Raw genomic sequence first — 17,606 nt, forward strand, 5'->3', positions numbered from 1 at the left:
TCGTGTAATACTTCGTTTGTATAAAGTTGTAAAGAGAGTTTTTGTAAATTGATCCTTTTCTGGTCGGGGAAGTCGGCTTTTTTTTGTTTCACCTTTTCTCCTGTTTTTATTAGGGAGTTAAGGTTAGTTTTCTGTATTGTATTTCTTGAATTTATTTTGGATTAGGTAATTACCTCCACCAAGGAGGTTCTGTTTTTGCCAGGGTTTGTTTGTTTGTCTGTCTGTCTGTTTGTCTGTCCGTTAGTGTGCAACATAACTCAAAAAGTTATGGACAGATTTTGATGAAATTTTCAGGGTTTGTTGAAAATGGGCTAAGGAAGAAATGATTAAATTTTGGTGGTGATCGGGGGTGGGGGGGCCCACGGGGGGGCCCATTTCCAACAAACCCTGAAAATGTCATCAAAATCTGTCCATAACTTTTTGAGTTATGTTGCACACTAACGGACAGACAAACAGACAGACAGACAAACTAACAAACCCTGGCAAAAACATAACCTCCTTGGCATGGGGGGGCCCACGGGGGGGGCCACTGATCAGCCTTGGCGGAGGTCTGCACTCTCCGAGTGCTTCTAGTTTAGTTTTGAACCGTGTTTGTTGTTTTAGCCGCGCCCTTTCCTAACCCTTCTTTAGTTATAAAAAAAATAAACCTTGTGAACTTTAGTTGTTTTGACTGACGTGTGTGTTGGGAGCTGGGAGGGGACAAAAGCAGAGCATGTCATGTTGGCCCTGGTAAAGCCCTAGGCCGGGGCAGAACAAAACATTTACATTTTACAAACCATCCAAACAAAAAAGGTGTGAATAACCTGAAAAAAACTGAAATTTATGAATAAAAATAAAAACACACCCTACTATATAATACATGTTCTGTGTCCCATCACTGTTCCTTCACAGGAGGACGTTTGTCCAGGTTCTCCTCAGCCTTCACAGGCCTGATCTCCACCAAACGAATATAAACATGACCTGACTGTCTACTAGGCACAATTTAATGTCTGTATTCAAATGTTGTGAGGCATGCTGGGAGATTTTAGCCTCTGTCTACTTTGAATTCTTCATCCCTGCCTCCACACTCCATTTTCAGAAGTGGTTCTGCTGCCATTCATGACATTTCTCCTGCTAGCAGACCATGCCACAATGTGACAGTGTAATAGAATAACCTATAAATATTGACAACTCCAAATTTTTTATATGCAAAAAATAACATTAAATTATGAAAACATTTACATTCTACAAACAATCCAAACAAAACAGATGTGAATAACTGGAAGACATGTTTCACCAAACGATAATTTGATATATTCTTCTGTTGCTTATGTCTCTTGGATAATGCAAGAAAGAGCAGATACTGAAGTGCAATAAAACACTGTATTCTATTCTTGTGTTCTTTGACAAGTTAATGAAAAAATTCAAAGTTCCAAAAGATTTCCTCATTTATTGTTCAGGCCAGGGCTGTCAAACTCATTTTAGTTCAGTTTCACATTCAGCTCAATTTGATCTGCAGTGGGCCGAAGCAGTCAAATAATAACAGAATAATCTATAAATAATGACAACTCCAAATTTTTTATAAGCAAAAAATAACATTAAATTATGAAAACATTTACATTAAACAAATTATCTAAACAAAACCGATGTGAATAACCTGAAAAAAACTGAAATATCTGAAGAAAAATAAGAAGAAATAATAATAATAAGAAAAATCTGATCAATATTCTGCCTCAGCCTCAGATTAATCCATGTGCATTACAGATCAGATCTACAAAGACACTAAACAGACAGAAGATTGTACTGATTTTTCATAGACATTCCAGGTTGTTCATATTTGTTCAGGTTATTGACGTCTGATTATTAAAGGAGATCAGAATTTAATGTTCTTTGCAGTAAATCAAACAGAATAAATTGGTGTTGTCATTATTCATAGACATGATGTCAGATAATTTTTTCACATGAAACCCAGAAGAACATTTGCAGTCATTCTTTCTCGGTTATGCTGCTGTTATTTTACAGTTTGACGCCCTTGACTGTTAAAATCTTCTGCACTTTATAAATTGATCCTGTGGGTCAGACTGGACCCTTTGGCTCCTGGGACACATGTGTGACACCTGTAATTTAAACAATCATTAAATCAAGGTCAAAACAAAAAAGAGGAATAAACAAACAACAATATGTTTTGGCTTCAACATTTACATAAGGAGAAAAATGAATTTGGGACATGCCCCAAAAGTAGCTCTGGGTCTTTATGGGTTAAAAAGTCTGTTCAATGGTGCGAAAACTTCCTAAATGAGGCAACAGGAAGTTAAAGAAGGCCAGGTCACAGGTTTTAGGTGTCTGAGTGTAGACAGGGTGTGCATCCTGTGTAAACAAGAGCCTGAGAACTTGATTATTGCAGCAGGATGTTGTGATGTAGATGCAGATGTGATCAACCAACCAACTCTAGCATTTATAGTCGTTCAATCTTCTGCTGAGCAGCATGGACTTCACCACACTCTGCACGGTCGTTGGTAAGTGTTGAACTTTCTGTTGCACAACTTAGAATCGAGTGTTTAGATTGTTTAGAAAAAAAAAAAAAAGAATCGAGTGTTTAGGAGCAGGTTTTTAAGGCATCAAACGGTACGAGTGCAGAATATAGTAAGTAAGTAAATTTTATTAATAGAGCACTTTTCACAGACAGTCACAAAGTGCTTTATCAAATCAAAATCGAATCAGATTTACAGAAACGTAACAGAATCCTCCAGGAGCAAACACTAGTGACTGGTGACAGTGGAAGGAAAAAGTACCTTTAACAGCAGAAACCTGGAGCAGAACCAGAGTCCTGAAGGATGGACGTCTGCCTGGACCAGTTGGGGTTAAAGAGAGAGAGTAAAGGAGGAGAAAAGAGAGAGCGATAGAGATAGAGAGAGACTGGGGGAGAGGGGGGAGGTAGGGGGAGACACACGGGGTACATGTAACACTGTAAAGTAAAAACTTTACACTGCGAAAAAACGAATTAATCAGTGCAAATAAAATACAATTAGAATACCCATAGAACACAATAAAATACCATTAAAAACAGTTTAAGATATGATGAATATATGAAGTGCAAATATAGTTCAGGTCATTATTGTTTTTGTCCCCATCGTCACCACAACTTGACGTGAAAGTTTCCCAGACCTGCGTCTTCACGTACAAATTTGTGTGCTTAACTCGTGACCTTCCTAAAGTTTTCCAGAACTTTTTGATGTTGCCTTCTGTTATTCACAACTATCTAACACATTAAATCTAGTAAATGTTTTCTTCCTCACTGCTCGACTTCTGTCAGTCAGTATTCTCTAAAACACAGGTGTCAAACATGCGGCCCGGGGTCCAAATCTGACCCACCAAAGGATCCAATCTGACCCACAGGATGGATTTATGAAATACAAAAATTACACTGAAGATATGAACAATGGAGGATGTGAAAATTATTTTCATTCAGATTCCACATACAGACCAGTTAGATCTCCAGTAGGTCAGACCAGTCAAATACTATCATATTAAACCTAGAAATAATGAAAACAGACCATTTTATCTTTGTTTTAGTGTAAAAAAATGAAAATGCTTATATTAAAAAAACTGTTATTTTACAAAAAATGTGAATATCCTGAAATGTCTTCAGATAAGTGAATGCAGTTGTACCAATATTCTGCCTGTTATTAACCCTTTCATGAGAACCTCGGTCAACATTTTTTCTTGAGTGTTCCTTAGGCATCAAAAAAACAATGTGATTGATTTTTATTTTTATTTGTATTTTTCATGTAGTGACAAAAATGTCCACTCTACACCATGCATTACATTTTTGAAGCAAAGAAACGTGTATTTAAAACCCAATATCAGATATGAAAACCACGAAATGAAAACATTTTTAATGCAGCTAATCTGATGTTTTCTCACATTTTAACAAATTATAATGCTAGTTATTACTTCATGGCGATAATATGCAAAAAACCTTTTTGTTTAAAAAAAATAATAAATTGTTAATTACAGTCTAACAATTAATGACTGATTTCCTCTCAAACATGTTCGTGCAGATCAGGTTTATCAAGAACAGCAAAGTTACAGCAATGGTCTGAATGTCAGTGTATTATTATGGGATGGTGGATGAGCGTCCACTGTGTTGGCTGATATGGAACTAAAACAACAAAACCCATGAATATACAAGAGAACAGCTGGAGGAGAACTGACCACTGGAGTGACCACTGGAGTGACCACTGTGAAATGGTTAAATGTTTGGTGTCTTTGTAATTGTAATGTCAGTTCTAATGCACATGTGTAAAGGATAAACTGATAATCTGAGGCAGAATATTATTAAAATTACAGTTGTTTTTCATAACACGTTTCCAGTTGTTCATGTTCTTCAGGTTTTTGTGGATGTAAACATGATCATAATTGAATTGTCCTTTTTTCACTGTTCTTATTTTCCTGGTTGGGTCCACTGCAGATCAGACTAGGCTGAATGTGGAACTGAACTGACATGAGTTTGACAGAACTGAACTAAAATATAGTGGACCACATCTGTGGAATAATCTACAACCTAAACTTCAATCAACATCTTCTTTATCCTGATTTAAAAAGCATCTGAACCTGTATGAATTGAATTCAGATCACACTGGGTTTATAGATTACCAGTGACCCAGAATAGATCTGATTAAATTTAGGGGAGCGTAGGTCCAAGTTCACATTTTTAATGAATTTTTAAAAGCAATTTTTTTTATTTTTTATTTTTTTGCATTTACTTACAATGGGCAAAATTTCACACATCTGTAGCAGCAAAACTATTGGTTTAATTCAAACCAAATTGAGTTTATAGATTGCCAGTGACCAAGAATAGATCTGATTTACATTTTGGGGAAAAGTTCAAATTTTCTTTGAATCTTTTTTAAAAAAATTTTCACCCTTTTACTTTTAATGGGCAAAATTTCAAATGTCTATAAAAAAGATCCATTTTTTTCAATTTACTTCAAACTTGGCACATATACTGTAACTCTCTCTCTCTCTCTCCATATACATATATATATATATATATATATATATATATATATATGTATATATATATATATATATATATATATATATATATATATATTTTTTTTTTTTTTTACTAGTTATTTACTAGTTTTATCATATCTTAAACCTCTTTTTTCTTTTCTTTTTTTCTCCCTGTTCTTTTTGTTTTGTTTGTTTGTGAAGTGTCTTTGAGTGTCCAAAAAAGTGCTATATAACTGTGATGTATTATTATTATTATTATTATTATTATTATCATTATTATTATTATTATTATTGTTGTTGTTGTTGTAGTATTTTACCTCTATATTTGTATAGCACTTGGTGTTGTAAATGTGCTGTAAATAATAAATGAAGTTGATTCAGAGTAAATCTAACGGTGTTGTCGTCTGGTTGGTTCCTTACAGCCTCCTTGACGGTTGTTCCGTATCGAATCCAGTTCTTTCAGTATGAGGAGGTGCGCCTCAGCTGTGGGGAGGAGGGAAACTCATCTGAGTGGACAGTCAGGAGGAAGATTTTAAGGAACACAACTGAACACATCCCCCCATGGGAACAAAATGGATCCAGCTGGTTAACTAGTGCCATTTACCCAGGAGAAAGTGGACTGTACTGGTGTGAATCTGAAGGAGGACAGTGTTCCAACGTCATCAACATCACAGTGACAGGTAGAACTAACTCAGACTTTGAACCCTTTAGAGTCCTGATTCCAGGTAAAGGTTCACATATTAACCCTTTGATTCCAGGTAAAGGTTCTGCTGTGAATCTGCGTCTGTTTCAGGTTCATTAAAGCTGCTGTCAGTTTGTGCTTGTGTTCCTTTTCTTCAGTGGTTTGGTTTTACTGTGTGTTTTAGGGTCCAAATAGGTGGAAGAACAGAAAAAGACAAAAAGAGGAACTGAAGTTTGACAAGTTTGGACCAGATAAGGCACTAGAATGAACATCAATAACAGATTTAGGATGTTGAACATCAGCTGTGAACTGGAACACACTGAACAACAACAAGGATTTGAACTTGGACCCAGTAGGTTTAGTTTTGGGCTGTTTTTTTCTAAATCATTCCAGCTGTTTTTGACACCTATTTAACTCCATAAAGCAGATCCACGGTCAAAACTCACCAAAAACACAGTAAAATAAATAAATAAATAAAGGAAAATCACCACAACATTGGAAACAACAGGAAAAACAAAAAAAACACAAAGAAAATGGTTTAAAAAAAAAAAAAGCCCAAATCGTGTATTTTTATAGTCAGTCAGTCTCACTCACTGCTCAGTGTTTGACATCCCATTCCACAGGCAGCAGGGGGTGAACTGAGCATGCTCAGATGTCTGTGGAAAGAATAACTTCCATTGTATCAGCATGTTTGGAAATTTTTCCTATTCAGCAAACGGCTGAATTTCTATGAATGTTTAAAATAAATCATACATTCAGAACGCTCACCACAGACACGTCAGGGGTTAAAGGGTTAACTGTGTTTAAGGACAGGTTTGATTAAAATAAATTTAAAAAAAAACTTTATTTTCAACCCATGAAGATCTATGATTCTAAAGATTAGGTAGATTTTCATAAAAGCTCAGAGTCATTTCAAAGGTTGTTGTCTCAAAACAGACAAAACTGAAGAAAAAGTGACTTTTTCAGCAAAACACATAATTAACTGAATGTAAAGACAATCATCTGCATCTGATGTCATTGATCCAACTCCATGGGTTTTACTAGTGAGTCAATGTTGGAGAAGATGACAGTGTTTCCATGGTAACTACGAAGCCTCTGAACGTCCATATGGGTCAGATCTGATTAAACATTTTTATCGTTTGACAGCCCTAATTTTTTTTAACATCTGCGTATGTGTAAAATCAATCAATCAATCAATCAATCTATATAAACAGAGGTTACACAGTGACAACGTGAGCCTAAGGAATTCATCTTATTAGCTCCTCCCACATTAGGACAGCTAACACTGACACCGTAGGCGTTGCCATGGTCACCCAGACATGACCAGATGTTTTGAAAATGACAGGAAGCGTAGGTCTTACATACATATGTACGTACATACTCTGACAGAAATCAAATAATGGACGTAAACATGTAAACCAGGGTTTTTCCATTATCGCATTTCTGAAGTGACTGTTGTTGAGCTCGTAGTACTCTCTCCTTCTTCTTCTGACATGTTTCAATAAGAAAGACAGGCATTTTCTTCTTTGTTTCACTTTTACTGAAACGTATAGAGCAGGACATTTCTCATACTCTGGTGGGAGGCAATGTAAGGAAGTGAGGTCATCAGCCAGAAGTACAGAACACTGACCTTCGACTTCAGAGTGTACAAAATATAAAGTGCACATACAGAAAAAAAGTAACAGAAGAAAAACAAACAAGTCAAAATTTGCATAAATAACATTTGTACATGAGAACATAAATCTAACAACTGTGATGCATCGCATCTGATTATGGCAGTTATGGGATTACTTACTCCCAGTTATGGTATTTTTGTGGTCATGTGACTGGGCTCAGTGTTCACACCTAACACAGATTTCACAGCCAGTCTGTTCCTGTTTTTTTCAGCTTTTGATGTGATCCTGGAGACTCCCAGCGTCCCCATGACAGAGGGAGATAATCTGACCTTGACCTGCAGGAACAGAAACCCCTCCCCCAACAGAACATCTGATTTCTACAAAGACGGTGTTTTGATCGGGAGCAGCTCCACAGGAACACTGACCATTCTGAGCGTTTCTGCGTCAGATGAAGGACTGTACATGTGTAACATGTCTGGATCTGGACCGTCACCGTACAGCTGGCTGAGTGTCAGAGGTGAGGGTCGACCTGAAGGTCTGTTCACACACCACAGAGGGAAAGTCTTCATGTTAGGACCGAGCACATAAACGACATAGAACAGTTCTGTCAAACTCATGTCAGTTCAGTTCCACATTCAGCCCAGTCTGATCTGCAGTGGACCCAACCAGGAAAATAAGAACAGTGAAAAAAGAGAAATTATATTATGATAATGTTTGCATCTACAAAAATCTGAAGAACATGAACAACTGGAAACATCTGAAGAAAAACAACTGCAATTTGAACAATATTCTGCCTCAGATTCTCAGTTTATCCTTTACACATGTGCATTAGAACTGACATTAGAATTACAAATACACCAAACATTTAAGAACAGGCAGAATATTGGTACAACTGCATTCACTGATCTGAAGACATTTCAGCTTTGTCACATTTTTGGTCAAATAACAGTTTTTTAATAGAAACATTTTCATTTTTTACACTAAAACAAAGATAAAATTGTCTGTTTTTATTATTTCTAGGTTTAATATGATAGTATTTGACTGGTCTGACCTACTGGAGATCTAACTGGTCTGTATGTGGAATCTGAATGAAAAGGATTTGAACATCCTCCATTGTTCATTTCTTCAGTTTCATTTTTGTATTTCACAAATCCATCCTACAGGTCAGAGTGGACCCTTTGGTGGCCCCCAGGCCTCATGTTTGGCACCTGTGACAGGGCTGTCAAACTCATTTTAGTTCAGTTCCACATTCAGACTAATGTTATATAAAGTGGGCCGGACCAGTGAAATAATATAAATAATAGGATAAGAACTTTTGAATGAAAAAAGTCAAATTCCATACTGAAAATGTTTCCATCTATGAACTGTACTCAAACATAACATGAACAAACATGAACAACCTGAACATTCTTTAAGAAAATAAGTGCAACGTTAACAATATTACAACTCGGTTTATTATTTATACATGTGAATCACAACTTACAGATCACAGTGGATCTACAAATACACAAAATATTAAATAACTGACAGAATGTTATTAAAATTCCACATACTTCTCTTAAGACATCTCAGGTTATTCACATTTTTTTTATTTTTATATAAAAGGATAGTCTGTAAATATAAACATTTGTGTAATTTTACTTTTTTGACACTTAAACAAGAGAAAAATGTACAGTTTTCATTATTTATAGTTTCTCATGGTAGTATTTTACTGGTCTGATCATTTTTAGATTGAACTGACCTAAAATGCTTTTAACATCATTGATTGCTAATATCTTCGGTGTAATTTTTGCTTTTCACAAATCCATCCGACAGGTCAGACTGAACCCTTTGCCCCCGGGCCTCATGTTTGAGACCTGTGCAAAAGAACGACCTGAATTCAACATGTCCCAATACTTTTGTCCGTATAATGTATGTGAAAGTCTTTACGGTACAGTGTTACTGACATGACGTGCACCGTCGGTCCTGAACACATGCAGGATGTCACACTTGGCAGCAGACGCTGGTTGTTTGTTTGCATTGAGGTCACCCTCTGACATTTGTCTGCTGAAGGTGGACCTGGTCCTGCTGCGTCTGCCGCTCCCCTCACACACATTCTACTTCCTGTGGTGGGCGTCTGCCTCATGATGGGGCTGCTGATGCTGCTCTACCTCTGGAGACGCCACAAAGGTCAGCATGTTTTTGTGTAAATAACATGACATTTAGGTGGTGGTGGCATATCAGACGCAAAAACCTGAAAAAAGCAGCGTGAAAAGAAATGAAGGTGAACTCACAAGATTTCAGTGACATGAGAATAAACTGAGCTGTGGAAGCCTTTTAGCCGACGTTACATGAAAACATTTCACCTCCTGAGACCCAGGAAAGGAAAACAGTATGGATTTTTTACATTAAATAATTGTCTTGGTTGGTAAAAGCATAATACTACAGTTTTTCAAACACAATTTTTATTTTTACGCACCCCCTCCCAAAAGGGGAAGCAAGGGGTGTTGTTGTTTTTGGTTCAGTCTGTTTGTTTATTTGTTTCTTTGTTTGTTTGAGCAGGAAAACTAATGGTTGAATTCAGACCAAATAGGGTTTTATAGACCAAGAATAGATCAGATGACATTTTGGAAAAAGAAGGTCACATTTTTTATGAATATTTACACTAAAAAAAATTATTCTTGGCTCTAATAAACATGAAGTAATATTTTAAAGTAAAATGTAACTGAAATATATGAAATTTAAAGTTTATTTATCCGAAAAAGTCAAACATAATGTGAATATGCTTAGTATAAAGTGAATCTAAACAAATAAAGTAAACTTTATTTACTAGATCACATAAAAAGGCTGAGCGTCACAGTCAAACACAGTTTATGTAAAAGTTTGCATTAACTAAAGCAAATCTGACTGAAGGTATTTAATTTATTCATACTGACTCAGTATGATAGAAAAAACATTGTATTAAATGCAACTCTTTACATTAAACTTATGTAATAAAATTACATGGAAAATTTACATGTAATGAAAATATATAAAGTCAACATTTTTGGCTTAATTATTTTTTTGAGTGTACCTGCCCCCCCCCCCCCCCCCTTAAAAGGGGAGGCAAGGGGTATTGTTTGTTTGTTTGTTTGTTTGTTTGTTTGTTTGTTTGTTTGTTTGTTTGTTTGTTATAGATTGCCAGTGACCCAGAATAAATGTCATTACATTTTTGGAAAACTAGTTCAACGTTTACATTTTTTATATGAATGTTTTTATTCTCTTTTTTTTTTTTTTTTTTCTCCCATTTACTTAAAATGGGCAAAATTTCACATGTCTGTAGCAGCAAAACTGTTGGTTGAATTCAGACCAAATTGGATTTATAGATTTTATGCTCACTTTGTAATAAAATTCTTGAACACATTTTGTAATAAACTTTGATGCATTTTGTAATAACTTATTACATATTGCAAAGTTTATTACAAAAAGCAGATGAAGCACTTTTATTTATTTTTTTTTAAAGGAAATGTAATAATCTGGTGCATTATGTAATAAACCATTAAAACTGATGCCCTGACTGGAAAAACCATCCCACCTGCAGTATGACTAAATTTCACGTCTGTAGCAGAAAAACTACAGGTTGAATTCAGACCTAATTGGGTTTATAGATTAGCAGAATGGATGTGGTGACATTTTGGAAAAGTAAGTTAAAGTTCACATTTTTTATGATTTTTTTTTTTTTTTTTTTTTTAATCTTTCTTCCCCCTCCCCTTTAGTTATAATGAGAGAAATTTCACACGTCTATAAAAACATCACTTTAATTTTAATTGACCTCAAACTTGGCACACACGTATATAGAGGCAACTGATATGATGACATCAGCACATACACAGACACGATGACTTCATCTGGATCGATGCCAAAATAAACTACAATACGTGCAGGGGGCGGGGCTTGTTATGACTGGCACCACTTGTTATTGTGTTTTTTTATGGACTGTCCTTTGCAGTGAACAGGTTTTTTTCTCAGTGAAGCTGTGAAACTCTCGTCCCCTACAGAAGAATAAAATGCACGGCAGGGTCATGAGGTTCATTCGAATGTACGGTCGAGGCTAAAAGTCTGGGAACGACAGAAATGGAGACTTAGCTTAAATGTGATTTATTTGTCAATCAAAGTCTTTCAAAATTCTGTTCTTCTAATTGTTCTTCACTGTACCTCAGAAACTCATAAAAAAAAAAAACCTGGGGAAAAAAAAATAACTTCCCAAAACTTAAAAGATTTTCTTCAAGTTTTTAAGCTTTAATGTGAAATTTTCTCTATTTATTAGACATAATAATTGTGATTTTTCTAATTCTGATGGAAGTTATTGTTACTACTTTTTAAAATATTACAGTAAAACTTAGTAAAACAGGTCAATAAAAGTGTAATGAATAACTCAGTAACTGATTAAGTGATGACTATTAAATTAAAAAGCATCTTTTCTGATCAATAATAAATCTGAGTAATTTTTAAGTCATATAATTACATTTATCTGTTGAATATTTTGTGGTTTCTCCACTCCTTTATGGAAATAAAGTGAATATCTTCTGTTTGCGGACCAAACCAGATATTTGAGGACATCACTGATCAACACTGGGCACACTTTTCTGACTTCAAACAACTAATTAATTAATCAAAAATACATAATAAATAACTATAATTACAACTCATAAATACAAACTGAGGCACGTTCTTATTAACATCTAAATGTGTGTGAAGCGAATATGAAACACCATCTAAATACAAGCAGTTTTTTCCAGCTCTTTGACAGGAACTTGTCTGGAATGTTTTGGATGTAACTCAAATAACATTCAGAATATAATATATGATCTCTGCTCTGTGAGTTTGGAGGCAAAGAAATAAAATGAACTGAAAGTTGACCAACAATATCTGAATTTAAACACTAGAAATACATGCAAATGTAAACAAATGTTTGTCTTCTAACAGCCGTTATGATGCTGTAGGTTTAGAAGATGTCGAATTATATTAATAAATATTTACGACAGCGTATTAAGGACACATAAGAAAATAAAAAAAACCTCTTGTCACTCTGAGAATAAAGTCGTTATATTTTGAGAATAAAGTCACTGTATAACGAGAATGAAGTTGTGGTTTTAAAAAACTTGTTATTTAATGAGACTACAGTCGTACCCGCTCATCGATGTGGAACTGTGAACGTTTAGTTTCAGTTCTTCTTTCATTTGTGGTTTAGACACAAAGGTTAAATCCTGAGTCTGTCCTCCATCAGCTCATTATCGTTAGTTTAAGGACTTTGAAAAGAGTCTGCACACATTTGAGTTTGTTATAAGAACTGAACTGATTTGGAGTAAATTTCCTCTTTTGTGGAGGAGAAACTGTCCAGGTGTTCATCTGTAGGACTATCAGTGGAAACAGCAGAACTGAAGGGTTTGTGTTTCTACAGAAACTGTGAGGATTCTGCTGAGTTTGTCAGTCCAACAGAAGGGAAAGGATCTGCTTCACTTGTTTCCTTCGCTGTAAAACTGGAAACTCTGTCGAATTTTCCAATAAAATCATAAAAGTACGACTTTATTCTCATTAAATAATGAGTTTATTCTCAAATATTACAACTTTATTCTCGTAGTCTCAAATGTTTTTATTTTCTTCTGTGGCCCTAATACACTGTTGTAAATATTAAATACTGGGCTGTGTATTGTGAAGTTTCAGCAGAATGAAGTCACAGGACAGGGAACTTGGGTTACACCGCTTGGCCCCAGAACACTGCATGACTATGAGAAGGCAGTTTTATCAACTATCATTTACAACAGCACATGTATGATGCAGCACATACTCTATTACACCAGCACAGAGTCATGGGGTCAAACTAAAACATTCCCTCCACCCGATCAGCTCAGCTGCTCTCCCCCCATAGACACAACATGGGTCACATGACTACACAACACATAACAGGAACTAGCTTTGAACCCATATTTTCAACATGCAAACTAGCACACATCACATGACCCAGCACAAACTGTACACCACACCAGTCTCATAACTCAGCACAAACCGTCCAACATTGCATTCAGTGTGGCTCACTGCAGTTTTTATTTTTTTTTAAATGTTTCAGACATGCATATTCACAGCTGCGTGGGTGGAAATACAAATGATCTTTTCATCTGCAACAACAAAGAGCTACTTCCTGAATTTACTTTGATTTAATTTTAGCTTTCAATGACTCCTTCAAAGTTTTTGATGCATGCTCTAACAAAACCATACTGTTGTTATTGCGTCATTGGGTGGTGTCCTGTTTGTCTGCCTCATAAACTCTGTCTGTGACTGTATGTGCTGGTGTCACACAGAAAACAGACCCCCATGGAAAAGTGACCCACAGGTCAGTTTTCTGTTTTAGAGTTCTGACCCTCCTTATGATGACCCAACCCCAGTAAACCACCAAATATGCAAAAAAAAGGTTAGTTTATATATACATATATATATACACACACACACACACACACACACACACACACACACACACACACACACACACACACACACAAACAAAAAAATTATAAAAGTACAAAAATGTTTTAAGAATAAGAATCATGCATTGCACAAATGTACAAGCTTATGGTATTACAACTAAATCCACTGGTACAATGTTCAATGCAACATTTATGCATTTACAGTATTTATAATATGATGATTACAGCTGTATCATATTAAAACAGTATTGTAACATATTGTTATTTTGTACTTAGGTCACAATACATTACATATTACAACTACAATACATAATAAAACATAAAGATTTACAAAGAGTCAAAATTCTACAGCATGGAAAATTAAAAAAAAAATAAATAAATAAATAATGATAATATATACATTAAAAAAGTATTGAATATATATATTTTAGAAAATAAATACATATAACCTATTTTTCCGCATTTTTTTCATACTTTAGGCTAGGCCCTGCACACACATGCTTTAATGAACCATCATCTGTGTGATTATAACAAGTGGTTCCAGGTACAACAAGCCCCGCCCCTCACACATATTGTACCTTATTTTGGCATCAGCTGATGTCATCATGTCTACATATGTGCTGATGTCAGCATATCAGCTGCCTCTATAAATGTGCCAAGTCTGAAGTCAACCCCTCAGTTCAACCCCCTTCGGTCACAGAATGCTGCTGTTGCTCTGCAGGTAAAAACCAGGACGTGTCCTACACAGATGTTATTATAGCAGAGGACGTCCAGCCGAGGAGGAGCAAAGGTAAAAGAAGCACCGACAAACTCACACTCATGTCCAACTATCTGGACTCAAATTCAACTTCACATGGAATTCCATTGTTTGTAGTTGTACTGAAGTCAGTATCTATAAACGTGTTAAATAAACATGTATGACAAACTTTATTTTCTCTTTCCATTCCACATGTTGTGAAGCATATTCAAACTATGAAAAACAGAAAGAAAAGATGAAAGTAAGCACTGCTGTGCATCTGTCAGCACCGTTTATATGTATTTGACAGTTTTCTGGAAATCAGGAAATGCCAAATATAAATTAAACCAAATTCTGTTTTCATTTGTTTCAGACAATGTGTCTTATAAATTCATTAAATACTAGCCTTTATTTATTTATTTATTTATTTATTTATTTCAGGACTTATATCAGTTGTGAATCAAACAGATATCACAGATAGTTTTTCGTCCCTGTACGTCTTTTCTACCCCTGAGATAATAAGATTGATTGAGGTATTTATTTTGAATATGAATGTCAAAACAGAAGAAAATAAATAAACAAAACACTTTAACAAAAGACATATAATATAAACTCAAACAGGAGTGAGAAGAAGTATAACTTATAAACTCCACCCCTTCTCCTTATATAAGTAATAATAATAATAATAATAATAATAATAATAATAATAATAATAATAATAATAATAATAACCTTTGTAGTCTAAGCAGATCTATACTAGATACCATAATATGACTGATACTCATTAGGAAATAATTTGGTTTCTGTCTTATATTAATATGAACAAATATAATATGATTTACATAAACACATAATACAATAACACATATATGTAAATACATATTCATACACAGATCTATACACACACACACACACACACACACACACACACACACGTCCATCTTTATAACCCCCAGTGATCCCCAAGCCCCTCCCTCATCCCTGTACTTCTGAAACATTGTGTCTTTGTTCGTCCTTTTAAATTCCTTCATTTTTGGACATCGCTTTAACTCTGTATTAAATGATGAGATACACTTTAGATAAATAAATAAATAAATAAATAAATAAATAAAACGTCCTGTTGCCCTTTCCATCAGTAGACCAGTGTCAGAACGTCTGTTACAGTAAAACACGTCAGTACTTTGACAGGGTCTTGTAGACCCTAATGTGCACATGTATGACTGTTTTTCTTTTTTATATCTGCAGCTCATGTCTTACGTCACCATTTGCACTTGGAGAAATAAAAAGTGTTATTTCAGCTAAAGTTCTTTAAGATAAAACATATGATCGAATGGGACATAAATATTTAGATTCAATCACTGGCAATTATGGACAAAAAGATTCCATGAGGTCTGTAGCACATGTGTATTTGTTATTGTTGTGCCTGGAAACGGCCTCTGATTGGTCCGAGTTGGTGACGCTCTGTCTCCCTGGTTACGGAAATGAAACAGTACTCCTGAGGTTTCATGTAAATTGAACTTTCAACATGTTTTATTTGGCCTTTCACAAATTAATAAAATAAATCTAGAAAAGTTATTAGTTAGTTATTTTTGCCAAATTTCACATTCATTGTGCTAAATTTGCACAGCAGTGTCCAAACATTATTGTTTTTAAGGCCCTTTTCTCCAATTATTTAGACAATTTAAAGGAAATAAAATCAACAAACTATGTCAAGTGTATAATGTTATTTAATTTGTATAATTTCTATTTATACCTCAAGCATTTTTTAAACATATATTTTTACTTACATGCATTTGTATATATTTAAAATGTAAAATATATTGTGAATTGTGAATTTTTCTATCCTTTTTTGATGTATACTATTATGTATATATTATATATCCCCCCCCCCCCCGATCACCACCTAAATTTAATCATTTGTTGCTTGTGCCAGTATCAACATTTACTGAAAATTTCATCCAAATCCGTCCATAACTTTCGGAGTTATCTTGCACACAGACAGACAAACCAACACCAACAAAAACAGAACCTCCCTGGTGGAGGTAAAAAACACACAAACCCAATGAAAACTTAAAAATTTCACTGCGGGATTTCTTCAGTTATTTCAGATTTGCCCACATTTACCCCCACATGCATGTGTTCTATTTTCAAATATATGAGCTGTTCCTGCATAAAGTTTCCAAACAGGACGGACCTGAAACTCACATGTGAAGGCTTTGACTTTCAGAATCATGAAGAGCACGAATGAAACTCTGTCTCTCTTCCGCTCTCTTTCTCTCTCTCTTACACCCCCCCTCTCTTTCTTTCACTCCCCCCCCTTTCTCTCTGTCTCTCACTCTCTCTCCCCCTCTTTCTCTCTGTCTCTCACTCTCTCTCACTCTCTCTCCCCCTCTTTCTCTCTGTCTCTCACTCTCTCTCTCCCCCTCTTTCTCTCTGTCTCTCACTCTCTCTCTCCCCCTCTTTCTCTCTGTCTCTCTCTCTCCATCCTTGTACAAAGGTAGTCTAAACAGTGCTTTCTGTTTTCTCATCTTCTTCTTTTTCTTTTCTCATGTGTTCACAGATGTGGAGTCTGCTGAGGCTGCGTTCACTCTGTACTCCACAATCAAACTGGAACACACACAAAGTTAACACAACATCCACAACATATGAACATATCCAGTCATAAATGGGGATCTGTCAGAATGAATGAACGTCTGAAGGAGTTTCATTCTCCATGACTGCCTGAGCCCTGTCACAGCCTTCGACTGTCAGAATTTTATTTTTTTTATTTTATATGTTCATTTTATTGAAAGAAAGAAAGAATTCTGACTTCTTTCTCAGAATTCTGACTTTGAACTCATAGTAATAATAATAAAATATATTAGACCTTAATGTTTTTGTTTTTCCAGTGGCCTTAATCCTCTTCCATAAGAAAGAAAGAAAGAAAGAAAGAAAGAAAGAAAGAAAGAAAGAAAGAAGATTAGGGCCACTAGAAAAAAAAAAAAAAGTAAGGTCCAGTATATATTTTTTATTATTCTAAGAAAAAAGTCAGAATTCTGTCTTTTTTTTTTTCCCCAGAATTCTGACTTTTTTTCTCAGAATAATAATAATAATAATAATAATAATAATAATAATAATAATAATACTAATAATAA

General features: G+C 35.0%; 1 protein-coding gene across 1 annotated transcript; it reads left to right on the plus strand.

The window, feature by feature from the left end:
• The first annotated feature begins 2,371 nt into the window (after positions 1-2,371).
• LOC115438146 (low affinity immunoglobulin gamma Fc region receptor II-like) lies at positions 2,372-17,321 on the plus strand. Its single transcript, XM_030161560.1, has 6 exons — positions 2,372-2,495; positions 5,421-5,678; positions 7,568-7,813; positions 9,349-9,465; positions 14,458-14,526; positions 17,033-17,321. The coding sequence occupies exons 1-6, from the start codon at positions 2,465-2,467 to the stop codon at positions 17,098-17,100; spliced, it is 789 nt and encodes a 262-aa protein (XP_030017420.1). The 5' UTR covers positions 2,372-2,464; the 3' UTR covers positions 17,101-17,321.
• The last annotated feature ends 285 nt before the right edge of the window (positions 17,322-17,606 follow it).

The sequence above is a fragment of the Sphaeramia orbicularis genome, chromosome 18 (genome assembly GCF_902148855.1).
Source record: "Sphaeramia orbicularis chromosome 18, fSphaOr1.1, whole genome shotgun sequence".
Taxonomy (NCBI): Eukaryota; Metazoa; Chordata; class Actinopteri; order Kurtiformes; family Apogonidae; genus Sphaeramia; species Sphaeramia orbicularis.